The sequence below is a fragment of the Pan troglodytes genome, chromosome 19 (assembly GCF_028858775.2).
Source record: "Pan troglodytes isolate AG18354 chromosome 19, NHGRI_mPanTro3-v2.0_pri, whole genome shotgun sequence".
Lineage (NCBI taxonomy): Eukaryota > Metazoa > Chordata > Mammalia > Primates > Hominidae > Pan > Pan troglodytes.
In genome coordinates, this window is record NC_072417.2 from 28,676,189 (window position 1) to 28,689,664 (window position 13,476).

At 45.7% G+C, this 13,476-nt stretch overlaps 1 protein-coding gene across 9 annotated transcripts in view; it reads left to right on the forward strand.

Annotated features, from left to right (window-relative positions):
* Positions 1 to 13,476, forward strand: part of MED1 (mediator complex subunit 1) — a 46,898-nt gene that overhangs the window by 21,664 nt on the left and 11,758 nt on the right. For all 9 annotated transcript variants that reach the window (XM_001172406.8, XM_063798606.1, XM_063798605.1 and 6 more), the window contains 5 exons: positions 1,824 to 1,913; positions 4,868 to 4,979; positions 5,785 to 5,909; positions 6,161 to 6,279; positions 9,657 to 9,858. In XM_001172406.8, the coding sequence (XP_001172406.1) occupies positions 1,824 to 1,913; positions 4,868 to 4,979; positions 5,785 to 5,909; positions 6,161 to 6,279; positions 9,657 to 9,858 (648 nt within the window). The remainder of the gene's footprint in view (positions 1 to 1,823; positions 1,914 to 4,867; positions 4,980 to 5,784; positions 5,910 to 6,160; positions 6,280 to 9,656; positions 9,859 to 13,476) is intronic.

Genomic DNA, 13,476 nt, shown 5'->3' on the forward strand with positions numbered 1-13,476 from the left:
ATTCTCCTGCCTCAGCCTCCCATGTAGCTGGGATTACAGGCACGTGCCACCGTGCCCAGCTAATTTTTGTATTTTTACCAGAGACAGGGTTTCACCATGTTGGCCAGGCTGGTCTCGAACTCCTGACCCTAGGTGAGCTGCCTGTCTCGGCCTCCCAAAGTGCTGGGATTATAGGCGTGAGCCACTGCGCCTGGGCTTTTTGCGATGATTTCTAAGCTGTCAATACCTGTCCTCCCCATTTTTGTTTGTTATCTTTTTGAGACAGAGCCTTGCTATGTCCCTCTGGCTGAAGTACAGTGGCAGAAACATAGCTCACTTCAGCCCTTAACTCTTGGGCTTAAGTGATCTTCCCACCTCAGCCCCCTGAGTAGCTAGGACTTCAGTCAAGTGCCACCGTGCCTGGGTAACTTTAACAATTTTTTTAGAGATGGGGGTCTCACTGTGTTGCCTAGGCTAGAGTGCAGTGGTGCAGTCATAACTCACTATAGACTTGAACTCCTGGCTTCAAGTGATCCTCCAGCCTCAGCCTCCCAAAGTGTTGGGATTATAAGCGTGAGCCAGTTCACCTGGCCTTTTTTTTTTTTTTTTTAAATCAATTGTGTGAAATAAATTGTTAGTCCCAGAATCCATACTTCATCTTCTGTCATATGTCTTTTTTTTTTGAGATGGAGTCTTGCTCTGTCGCCCAGGCTGGAGTGCAGTGGCACGATTTTAGCTCACTACAACCTCCACCTCCTGGGTTCAAGCAATTCTCCTGTCACAGCCTCCCGAGTAGTTGGGACTACAGGTGCGAGCCACCATGCCTGGCTAATTTTTTGTATTTTTAGTAGATACAAGGTTTCACCATGCTGGCCAGGCTCGTCTTGATCTCCTGACCTCGTGATCTGCCCACCTTGGCCTCCCAAAGTGCTGGGATTACAGGTGTGTGCCACCACACCCAAGCGCCTGTCATATTTTTTTATTTTTTATTTTTACTTTTTGAGATGGGGTCTTGCTCTGCCTTCCAGGCTGGAGTGCAGTGGCACAATCACGGCTCATTGTATCCTTGACCTCCCACCTTATCTTCCTGAGTAGCTGGGACTACAGGCACTCACCAGCATGCCAGGCTAATTATTATTATTATTATTTTTGAGACGGAGTCTCCCTCTGTTGCCAGGGCTGGAGTGCAGTGGCGTGATCTCAGCTCACTGTAACCTCTGCTTCCTGGGTTCAAGCGGTTCTTCTGCCTCAGCCTCCTGCATAGCTGGGACTACAGGCGCGTGCCACCATGCCCAGCTAGTTTTTTGTATTTTTAGTCAAGATGGGGTTTCACCATGTTAGTCAGGATGGTCTCAATATCCTGACCTTGTGATCCGCCTGCCTTGGCCTCCCAAAGTTGTAGGATTACAGGCGTGAGCCACCACGCCTGGCCAATTTTTTGTATTTTTAGTAGAGATGGGGTTTCACCATGTTGGCCAGGCTGGTCTTGAACTTCTCTCCTCAGGTGATTCACCATCTTCACCTCCCAAAGTGCTAGGATTACAGGCATTAGCCATCGCGCCTGGCCTATTATTATTATTTTTAGAGGTGGAGTCTGACTGTGTTGACCATGCTAGTCTCAAACTCCTGGACTCAAGTGATCCTCTTGCCGCAGCCTCCCAGAGTGCCAGGATTACAGGTGTGAGTCACCACACCTGCCATATTTCATAAGCTGTTTTGGAGCATGACTCTTCATATATGTTAAAGTACTTTCTTGAATATCGGTTTATATAATAAATGTTAATGTTTTTCTGTATTTGTAATTTACCTGATAAAGATACAGTTATGAGTTTTATTTTTTATAGGTCATTTAATGAACCTGAAGTACTATGTCTCTCCTTCTGACCTGCTGGATGACAAGACTGCATCTCCCATCATTTTGCATGAGAATAATGGTAAGACTTTAATTGTAAAGGAATTAAAGGTTTTGTTCGGTGCCCAGCTTGCCTTTAATTTCTGGTTTGCTATTCTCTAATGAGTTTGCTGACCTTACCATTTGCACCTTATACACACAACACCTCACACACGTATATGTGTGTTCACAAGTACATACATATGTATATACACACATGCATATATACACACATACATAATAGGAGCTTAATAAGTACTTTTGGGCTGGGCACGGTGGCTCACGCCTGTAATCCCAGCACTTTGGGAGGCTGAGGTGGGCAGATCACGAGGTCAGGAGTTGGAGACCAGCCTGGCCAACATGGTGAAACCCTGTCTCTACTAAAAATACAAGAATTACCCAAGCATGGTGGTACGCGCCTGTAATCCCAGCTACTCAGGAGGCTAAGGCAAGAGAATTGCTTGAACCCGGGAGGAGGAGGTTGCAGTGAGTCAAGATTGCGTCACTGCACTCCAGTCTGGGTGACAGAGCGAGACTCCATCTCAAAAAAAGAAAAAAAGTACTTTTGAATAAATAAGTAAATGAGCAACTCATAAGAAGAGATATAAACGATCTGACCTGAGATAATCAGCTTACTCATTGTTTTAAAAGTGTAGAAGGATGGGCCTGGTGGTTTATGCCTGTAGTCCTAGCTACTTGGGAGGTTTGGGCAGGAGGATTGCTTGAGCCCAGGAGTTTGAGACTGTAGCATACCATGATCGTGCATGTAAATAGTCATGGTACTCCAGCCTGGGCAACGTAGTGAGTTACTGATCAAAAAAAAAAAGTGAAGTTTTCTAAATTAAAGAACTATGGTAATGGACATTATTTTCTGTTTGCCCTTGATACAAGAAAAGATAAAGAGAAATAGACTGCCGGGCGCGGTGGCTCATGCCTGTAATCCCAGCACTTTGGGAGGCTGAGGTGGGCGAATCACCTGAGGTCAGGAGTTCGAGACCAGCCTGACCAACATGGAGAAACCCTGTCTCTACTAAAAATACAAAATTAGCCAGGCGTGGTGGCCCATGCTTGTAATCCCAGCTACTCAGGAAGCTGAGGCAGGAGAATCGCTTGAACCTGGGAGGCGGAGGTTGCAGTGAACCGAGATTGTGCCATTGCACTCCAGCCTGGGCAACAAGAGCAAAACTCTGTCTCAAAAAAAAGTGAAATGGACTAATACCTCCTTAGGTCCCTTTGTAGCTTCACTCATTGACTCCATCCCTTTATTGTTTGTTTGTTTATTTATTTATTTAAGATGGAGTCTCACTCTGTCACCCAGGCTGGAGTGCAGTGGTGCGATCTCAGCTCACTGCAACCTACACCTCCTGGGTCCAAGTGATTCTCCTGCCTCAGCCTCCCAAGTAGCTGGGACTACAGGCATGCACCACCACACCCGGCTAATTCTTGTATTTTTAGTAGAGATGGGGTTTCACTATGTTGGCCAAGCTGGTCTTGAACTCCTTACCTGAAGTGATCCACCTGTCTTGGCCTCCGAAAGTGCTAGGATTACAGGTGCGAGCCTTGGCGTCAGGCTCCTTTATTGTTATTATAATTTGGCATGGGGGACGGGGTAGGTCTCACTGTGTTGCCCAGGCTGGCGTACAGTGATTTGATCACAGCTCACTACAGCCCCCGAAGTCCTGGGCTCAAGCCATCCTCCCGCCTTGGCCTCCCAAAGTGCTAGGATTACAGGTGTGAGCCAGTGCACCAGCCTGTCCTTTTATTATGATCCTACTTAAATGCATTCTGAAGAAAAAATAAGTAAATATTGATACTGAACCCTTCAAAAATGATGTTTTTGGACTGCATTGTTTCTTGTGTTTTATTTACTGACAAAAATTATTGGTTGATTAGAAAGGTAACTTCCAGGATTTCTAATTTTTTTTTTTTTTCCCCAGACAGAGTCTCACTCTGTCGCCCAGGCTGGAGTGCAGTGGTGCGATTTCGGCTCACTGCAACCTCCGCCCCCCAGGTTCAAGTGATTCTCCTGCCTCAGCCTCCTGAGTAGCTGGGATTACAGGCGCCTGTCACCACACCTGGCTAATTTTTGTGTTTTTAGTAGAGATGCGGTTTCACCGTCTTCTGCAGGCTGGTCTTGAACCCCTGACCTTGTGATCCACCCGCCTCAGCCTCCCAAAGTGCTGGGATTACAGGCATGAGCCATCACACCCGGCCTGATTTCTAAGTTTTATAGGAACTACAGGCCGTGCCTGGTGGTTCATGCCTGTAATTTCAGCACTGTGGGAGGCTGAGATGGGTGGATCAACTTTAGGCCAGGAGTTTGAGACCAGCCTGGCCAACCTGATGAAACCCCCATCTCTACAAAACATACAAAAAAATTAGCCAGGCATGGTGGTGCATTCCTGTAATGCCAGGTACGTGGGAGGCTGAGGCATGAAAATTGCTTGAACCTGGGAGGTGGAGATTGCAGTGAGTCGAGATCACACCATTGCATTCCAGTCTGGACAGAGTGAGACTCTGCCTCCAATAAAAAAATAAATAAATAGGCTGGGCGCAGTGGTTCACACCTGTAATCCCACCTGTAATCCTAGTCCTTCGGGAGGCCAAGATGGGCGGATCATGAGGTCAAGAGATCGAGACCATCCTGACAAACATGGTGAAATCCCATCTCTACTAAAAATACAAAAAATTAGCCGGGCATGGTGATGGGCGCCTGTAGTTCCAGCTACTTGGGTGGCTGAGGCAGGAGAATGGTGTGAACCCAGGAGGCGGAGCTTGCAGTGAGCTGAGATCGCGCCACTGCACTTCAGCCTGGGTGACAGAGCAAGACTGTGTCTCAAAATAAATAAATAAATACATACATAAATAAATAAGGGAATAACAGCATCTGATAAATTATAGCTGACAAATATTGCAAAAATTAACCTCTTAAAACATACTGTGATTCCCATCATTTGTATTACTTTGAGGAATACCCTTTTTCTTTCCTATCCCCAGTTTCTCGATCTTTGGGCATGAATGCATCAGTGACAATTGAAGGAACATCTGCTGTGTACAAACTCCCAATTGCACCATTAATTATGGGGTCACATCCAGTTGACAATAAATGGTAAGTTAAATATAATTTTAGAGTAGCAAAGTCAATTTTTCTCAAAGCGCAGTATGTAACAAGTTTTAACCTGGCTGTTACCGCACTTGAATTTCTAGAGGTTGGCCTTTTGTTTTATCCATTCATTGATTTCTCTTTTGTTTGATATCTGAGTGTTCCTCTCCAAAGTCGGCTCGTAGAACACATTCTCTGCACTGAAAGGGAAAGAAGAGAACTGTGCTAATTCCTCTGGCTTAATGAGTGCCCCCTTTTATCTTACGTTCATTAGTTACATTGGAGTAACAACTGGAGAACATGCCTCAGGATAAATGTTTGATTAAATTCTACAGTGTTAACCAATAGCATGTCTGGGAATTGGGGGTAGGAAGTTTCACAGAGTGAGCTTTTGAGAGTTTGTACTTATGTGTCTGTGTGATACATACATGTTTAAGAATAGGTGTTTGTGGCCAGGCGCGGTGGCTCACGCCTGTAATCCCAGCACTTTGGGAGGCTAGGCAAGTGGAACACCTGAGGTCAGGAGTTCAAGACCAGCCTGGCCAACATGGTGAAACCCCATCTCTACTAACAATACAAAAATTAGCCGGGCGTGGTGGCGGGCACCTGTAATCCCAGCTACTCACGAGGCTGAGATAGGAGAATCCCTTGAACCCGGGAGGCAGAGGTTGCAGTGAGCCAAGATCACGCCATTGCACTCTAGCCTGGGCATTAAGAGGGAAAATCTGTCTCAAAAAAAAAAAAAGGTGTTTGGGTTTTTCATTTTTATATCAAGTCAGAATCCAACCCTTCCACCCTCTTTTTTTTGAAGGACCCCTTCCTTCTCCTCAATCACCAGTGCCAACAGTGTTGATCTTCCTGCCTGTTTCTTCTTGAAATTTCCCCAGCCAATCCCAGTATCTAGAGCATTTGTTCAGAAACTGCAGAACTGCACAGGTGAGTTTTGAGCATCAGGATATAGTACTTGTTATAAGTGTGAAAAAGAAACTTCAAAGTCAGGTTATCATGACGTCTTTCAGTCTTACATGCCTCATTGAAGTATTACTGGTAAAGATGTTATAGTGCTTTGTACTAGTAAATGCTTAGTAAGTACTCTTTTGGGTGAATGAATGTAGATATCAAGGGGAAACTGAGCTGTCAGTGTTTTCATCTTAACATGATCATTATATTGATTCTTGTTTTTCCAGGAATTCCATTGTTTGAAACTCAACCAACTTATGCACCCCTGTATGAACTGATCACTCAGTTTGAGCTATCAAAGGACCCTGACCCCATACCTTTGAATCACAACATGAGATTTTATGCTGTAAGTAAAGCCCTAGGGAGCTACAGTGTTGTAGGTTATGTTTGGACCCAAGATCATAATCTTCCTTTATAGCATTATTGAGGTCAGATAAGTTTCTTCAAGACTGCTGGATCATGTCCTATTTCTTTAGTAAGGCAGGAAATTACAGAAATCTCAGAAATGGGCTGGGCGCGGTGGCTCACACCTGTAATCCCCGCACTTTAGGAGGCCAAGGCAGGCGGATCATGAGGTCAGGAGTTCGAGACCAGCCTGGCCAACATAGGGAAACCCTGTCTCTACTAAAAATACAAAAAATCAGCCGTGTGTGGTGGCGGGTGCCTGTAATCCCAGCTACTCGGGAGGCTGAGGGAGGAGAATGGCTTGAACCTGGGAGGCAGAGGTTGCAGTGAGACAAGATTGTGCCATTGTGCTCCAGCCTGGGTGACAGAGCAAGACTCTGTCTCAAAAAAAAAAAAAAAAAAAAGAAATCTCGGAAATGTATTGAAGTAAAAGGGCATGAGCTTCCATTAGGAAACAACAATGTACATTTCTTTGTTGAAATTTTGGGTGATTGGCCAGGTGCAGTGGCTCACACCTGTAATCCCAGGAATTTGGGAGGCCAAGGCGGGTGGTCACTAGAGATCAGGAGTTTGAGACCAGCCTGGATAACATGGTGAAACCCCATCTCTACTAAAAATACAAAAATTAGCCGGGTGTGGTGGAACATGCCTGTAATCCCAGCTACTTGGGAGGCTGAGGCAGGAGAATCACTTAACCCGGGAGGCAGAGGTTGCAGTGAGCCAAGATTGCACCACTGCACTCCAGCCTGGGCAACGAGCGAAATTCCGTCTCAAAAAAAAACAAAAACAAAAACGAGGCTGGGCGTGGTGTTTCACACGTCTAATCCCAGCAGCACTTTGGGAGGCCGAGGCAGGTGGATCACAAGGTCAAGAGATCGAGAGCATCCTGGCCAACAGGGTGAAACCCCATCTCTACTAAAAAAATACAAAAATTAGCTGGGTGTGGTGTCATGCACCTGTAGTCCCAGCTGCTCGGGAGGCTGAGGCAGGAGAATTGCTTGAACCCGGGAGACGAAGGTTGCAGTGAGCCAAGATCGCACCACTGCGCTTCAGCCTGGCAACAGAGCAAGACTCCGTCTCAAAAAAATAAAAAAGAAAAAGAAATTTTGGGTGATAGACTTTTTTTTTTTTTGAGACGGAGTCTTGCTCTGTCGCCCAGGCTGGAGTGCAGTGGTGAGATCTCAGCTCACTGCAAACTCCACCTCCCGGGTTCATGCCATTCTCCTGCCTCAGCCTCCTGAGTAGCTGGGACTACAGGCGCCTGCCACCATGCCTGGCTAATTTTTTGTATTTTTAGTAGAGACGGGATTTCACCATGTTAGCCGGGATGGTCTCGATCTCCTGACCTCGTGATCCACCCGCCTCAGCCTCCCAAAGTGCTAGGATTGCAGGCGCGAGCCACCTTGCCTGGCGGGGTGACAGACTCTTAATGGTATTTTGAACTTTTAGAATATCATAATTAGGTGTTATAAATTCTTACTGTTTAATTCTTTCAAGTGCCATGAGCTTAGAATCTGGAAAGATCCTGAAAGTACTTACAGAGAGGAAAATGCTGAAAGCAGTAATTAAGAGGCTGGGCACAGTGACTCACACCTGTAATCCCAGCACTTTGGGAGGCCAAGGCAAGGCAGATCACTTGAGCTCAGGAGTTCAATACCAGCCTGGGCAACATGGCAAAATCCTCTCTTTTTTATTTTTTTATTTTTTGAGATGGAGTCTAGCTAGCTCTGTTGCCAGGCTGGAGTGCAGTGGCGCGATCTCGGCTCACTGCAACCTCCGCCTCCCGGGTTCAAGTGATTCTCCTGCCTCAGCCTCCTGAGTAGCTGGGACTGTAGGTGTGCACCACCACGCCCAGATAATTTTTGTATTTTTAGTAGAGACGGGGTTTTACCATGTTGGCCAGATTGGTCTTTATCTCTTGACCTTGAGATCCACCCTACTCCGCCTCCCAAAGTGCTGGGATTACAGGCGCAAGCCACCATGCCTGTCCTTTTCTTTTCTTTTATCTTTTTTTTTTTTTTTGCTCTTGTTGCCCAGGCTGGAGTGCAGTGGCACGATCTCGGCTGACTGCAACCTCTGCCTCCCAGGTTCAAGCGATTCTTCTGCCTCATCCTCCGGCAAAATCCTGTCTCTACAAAAAAAAAAAATACAAAAATTAGGCAGATGTGGCCGGGAGCGGTGGCTCACGCCTGTAATACTAGCACTTTGGGAGGCCGAGGCGGGCAGATCATGAGGTCAGGAGATCGAGACCATCCTGGCCAACATGGTGAAACCCCGTCACTACTAAAAAACACAAAAAATTAGCTGGGTGTGATGGCGGGCGCCTGTAGTCCCAGCTACTTGGGAGGCTGAGGCAGGAGAATGGCGTGAACCCGGGAGGCGGAGCTTGCAGCGAGCAGAGATCGCACCACTGCACTCCAGCCTGAGCTACAAGAGCAAGACTGTCTCAAAAAAAAAAAAAAAAAAAAAAAAGGCACATGTGGTTGTTCATGCCTTTAGTCTCAGCTGCTCGGGAGGCTGAGGGGCTTCATCCTGGGAGGTAGAGATTGCAATGAGCCAAGATTGCACAATTGTACTCCATACTGGGTAATGGGAGTGAAACCCTGTCTCAAAAATAATAATAATAATAATAAGGGAACGTTCCAAAACCTCATCTGGACTTGTATTTATCTGAATCTTTTACAATAGACTAAAGTAGTGGTTACCAAATTCTGGCTGCATTATTATTATATAGGTGTTTTATTAAAAATAGAGAATTTGCAGCCGGGCGTGGTGGTTTATGTCTGTAATCCCAGCACTTTGGGAGGCCCAGGTGGGTGGATCACGAAGTCAGGAGATGGAGACAATCCTGGCTAACACAGTGAAACACTGTCTCTACTAAAAATACAAAAAAAATTAGCCGGGCGTGGTGGCGGGTGCCTATAGTCCCAGCTACTCGGGAGGCTGAGGCAGGAGAATGGCATGAACCCGGGAGGCGGAGCTTGCAGTGAGCCGAGATCTCACCACTGCACTCCAGCCTGGGCAACAGAGGGAGACTCTGTGATTTTGCATTTATGGTTTAGGAACCTCTTTAATACAGATTTCTGAGGTAGTTTTTATGTTAGCTAGGTTAGGAAATCACTAGCATAGTGCATTTACTAAAAAGACATCTTTTCAGCCTAATTAGTAATTGATTGACATTTATAATATCAGCTGATGAAAACATTCACTGTGGAGACTTTTCTGCACTTTTTTGAGTAGTAGGCTTTTTCAGGATACTTTGTGGTTGGAATACAATAGGTAACTAAATAGCACTCGTTAACTGTTCTTTTTGCCCAGGCTCTTCCTGGTCAGCAGCACTGCTATTTCCTCAACAAGGATGCTCCTCTTCCAGATGGCCGAAGTCTACAGGGAACCCTTGTTAGCAAAATCACCTTTCAGCACCCTGGCCGAGTTCCTCTTATCCTAAATCTGATCAGACACCAAGTGGCCTATAACACCCTCATTGGAAGCTGTGTCAAAAGAACTATTCTGAAAGAAGGTACTGCCTTTCCTTTGATATGCTTACTGGAAGATGGAAACTTACTTCTCCAGTGGTTCTTTAATTGGTGGCCCAACAGAATCACCTGTAGAACTTAAAAAAAGTTTTTTTTTTTCATATTTGGCATAAAAATCAAGCAAATTAGCTGCACGTGGTGGTGCACGACTGTAGTCCCACCTACTTGGGAGGCTGAGGAAGGAGAATCGCTTGAACCCGGGAGGCGGGGGTTGCAGTGAGCTTAGATCATGCCATTGCACTCCAGCCTGGGCGACAGAGCAAGACTCTGTCTCAAAAAAAAAAAAAAAAAAAATTCAAACATGTGGAGCTTTTAACACTACAGATGATGGCCAGGTGTGGTGGCTCACGCCTGTAATCCCAGCACTTTGGGAGGCCAAGGTGGGCAAATCACTTGAGCCCATGATTTGAGATCGGTCTGAGGAACATGGCAAAACCCCATCTCTAGAAAAAAGTAGCCAGTTGTGGTGGTGTGCGCCTGTGGTCCCAGCTACTCGGGATCCTGAGGCAGGAGGATTGTCGCTTGAGCCTGGGAGGCAGAGATTGCAGTGAGCTCAGATTGCACCACTGCACTCCAACCTGGGTAACACAGTAAGACCCTGAATCAAAAACAAAACACCAGGCTGTGTGCAGTGGTTTGTGCCTGTAATCCCAGCACTTTGGGAGGCCGAGGTGGGCAGATCACAAGGTCAAGAGATTGAGACCATCCTGGCCAACTAGTGAAACCCAGTCTCTACTAAAAATACAAAAATTAGCTGGGTGTGGTGGTATACACCTGTAGTCCCAGCTACTTGGGAGTCTTAGGCAGGAGAATCACTTGAACCCAGGAGGCGGAGGTTGCACTGAGCTTAGATCATGCCACTGTACTCCAGTGTGGGTGACAGAATGAGACTCCCTCTCAAAAAAAAAAAAAAAAAAATCACAGATGCTGTGTTTCCACACGAAGATGAACTGAATGATAATCTCAGTGGGAAGAGTTGGGAATCTAAACTCCACAAATCATTTTGATGGAACCAGTCTGTAGACTAGCATTTGGAGACCACTGCTTTTTGCAATGTTCTTAACTCTTTTTCTGAACATAGTAATGTAACTGGGTATTTTAGGGGCTGTATCCTGTAGCAGATATACATAAGGTAGAACTTGGAATGGTGTAGTGAGAGAGGCTTTTTTTTTTTTTTTTGAGACAGGGTCTCACTCTGTTGCCCAGACTGAACCACAGTGGCATGATAACAGCTTTCTGCTGCCTCTACCTCCTTGGCTCAAGCGATCCTCCTGCCTTAGCCTCCCAAGTAGGTGGGGCTATAGGCACGTACCACCAAGCCTGGCTAATTTTTTCTGTAGAGACAGGGTCTCTCTATGTTGCCCATGTTCGTCTCTAACTACTGGGCTGAAGCGATCCTCTTGACTAGGCCTCCCAAGGTGCTGGGATAATAGGTGCCACTGTGCTTGGCCAGTTTTAGGTTAAATTTTAGGTTGTTAGGAGAGTGCTTCCCAGGTTTAGTTCTGAGTATGTTTTCTCTCCCCATTGTTTGGAGAACTTAATCTTACAGCTTTAAGAAGGTTTAGCCCTTTTTTCTCTCAGGATTCTGGAATGCTGATAAATTTTTTTTTTTTTTTTTTTTTTTTTTTTGAGACGGAGTCTCACTCTGTTCCCCAGGCTGGAGTGCAGTGGCATGATCTTGGCCCACTGCAACCTCTGCCTCCCAGGTTCAAGCGATTCTCCTGCGTCAGCCTCTGGCTAATTGTTTAAATTTTTTTTAGTAGAGATGGGGTTTCACCATCATGGCCAGGCTGGTCTTGAACTCCTGACCTCGTGATCCACCCTCCTAGGCCTCCCAAAGTGCTGGGATTACAGGCGTGAGCCATGGCACCCGGCCTAAATGCTGATGATTTTCAAAGGCAGTTGGCTATTAGAAGCTTTGCTGTAAATTTTGGCTGTTCTAGCTAACCATAGTTAATTTTAAAAATCTTAAGTCAGAAGCGCTCTGTTGATAGATATGTGTCAGTGCCAGTGATAGACAATAAGAAATAGGGAAGGCAAATCAGATCTCTTTTATTTTTATTTATTTATTTTTTGTTTGTTTGTTTTTTGAGACAGAGTCTCACTCTGTCGCCCAGGCTGGAGTGCAGTGGCGCAATTTCGGCTCACTGCAAGCTCTGCCTCCTGAGTTCACGTCATTCTCCTGCCTCAGCCTCCCAAGTAGCTGGGACTACAGGCACCCGCCATCACGCCCGGCTAATTTTTTTGTATTTTTAGTAGAAACGGGGTGTCACCGTGTTAGCCAGGATGGTCTCGATCTCCTGACCTTGTGATCTGCCCGCCTGAGCCTCCCAAAGTGCTGGGATTACAGGCATGAGCCACCACGCCTGGCCTTTTTTTTTTTTTTGAGACGGAGTCTTGCTTGGTCACCCAGGCTGGAGTGCAGTGTTGTGTTCTTCACTCACTGCAACCTCTGCCTCCTGGGTTCAAGCAATTCTCTTGCTTCAGCCTCCCAAGTAGCTCGGATTACAAGTATCCACCACCATGCCAGGCTAATCTTTGTAGTTTTACCAGAGATGGGGTTTCGTCGAGTTGGCCAGGCTGGTTTTGAACTTGTGACCTCAGTGGTCTGCCTGCCTCGGCCTCCCAAAGTGCTGGGATTACATGCGTGAGCCACCATGCCCGGACTTTTTTTTCTTGATACAGGGTCTTGCTCTGTTATCGAGATTGGAAAGCAGTGGTACAGTCATAGTTCACTTTGGCCTCAAACTCCTGGGCTCAAGTGATACTCTTCCCTCAGGCTCCTCAAGTCGCTGGACTATAGGCATGCACCTCTACATCTAGTCAAATTTTAAAGAAATTTATATTATACTTTTTATTTCAGTGTACATATTTATACGGCAACATTTTTTTTGTAGAGATGGGGTCTTGCCATGTTGTGTAGGATAGTCTTGAGCTCCTGGCCTCAGGCGATCCTCCCACCTCAGCGTCCCAAAGTGTTGGGATTACAGGCATGAGCCACTGTGCTGGGCCAGGAGATTCTTCTCATGGAAATAAAAATTGCTTTAGAAATGAGAAATTTTTAGTAGTTGGAGTAATAACATAGAGCATATATGTTCAAAGTTGTGGCACTTCTGTTTCATGTGTTAAAATGCCTTAAGAAGTCTCCAGATAGCTTTAGGGCATTTAAAAATGAGTTTTCATAAGGCAGTTATGGAGCTAATCCTATAGAGAGGCATGCTTTTTACAAAGAAAGTATATGATCCTTGTGTCTAGGCTGCTAGCACATCTGGCATAAGAACATATGATGATGGCTAGATATATGTGGAATAAATACATTATTTTAGATTATAGCCTCTATATCTCTGCTTGCCAAACTATGGGCTGCACATCTAACAGCTGCAAACACTTGATAGAAAGCAGAGTTTATGGCAGTGGTTCTGGATATCTACTTATCAAGTAGAATGAGACACTTGGCCACTTTTATTTTCAGAATTCACTTTTACATTTTAGGGATTAAGTTTCTTCATCTTGGAAAATTGAAAGTCTAGCTACTTTTGTTCTGGAGAAATTTGTAACAAACCGGCAGGTTCCCTGGAATCTGATTCCTTCTGTCATCTGTG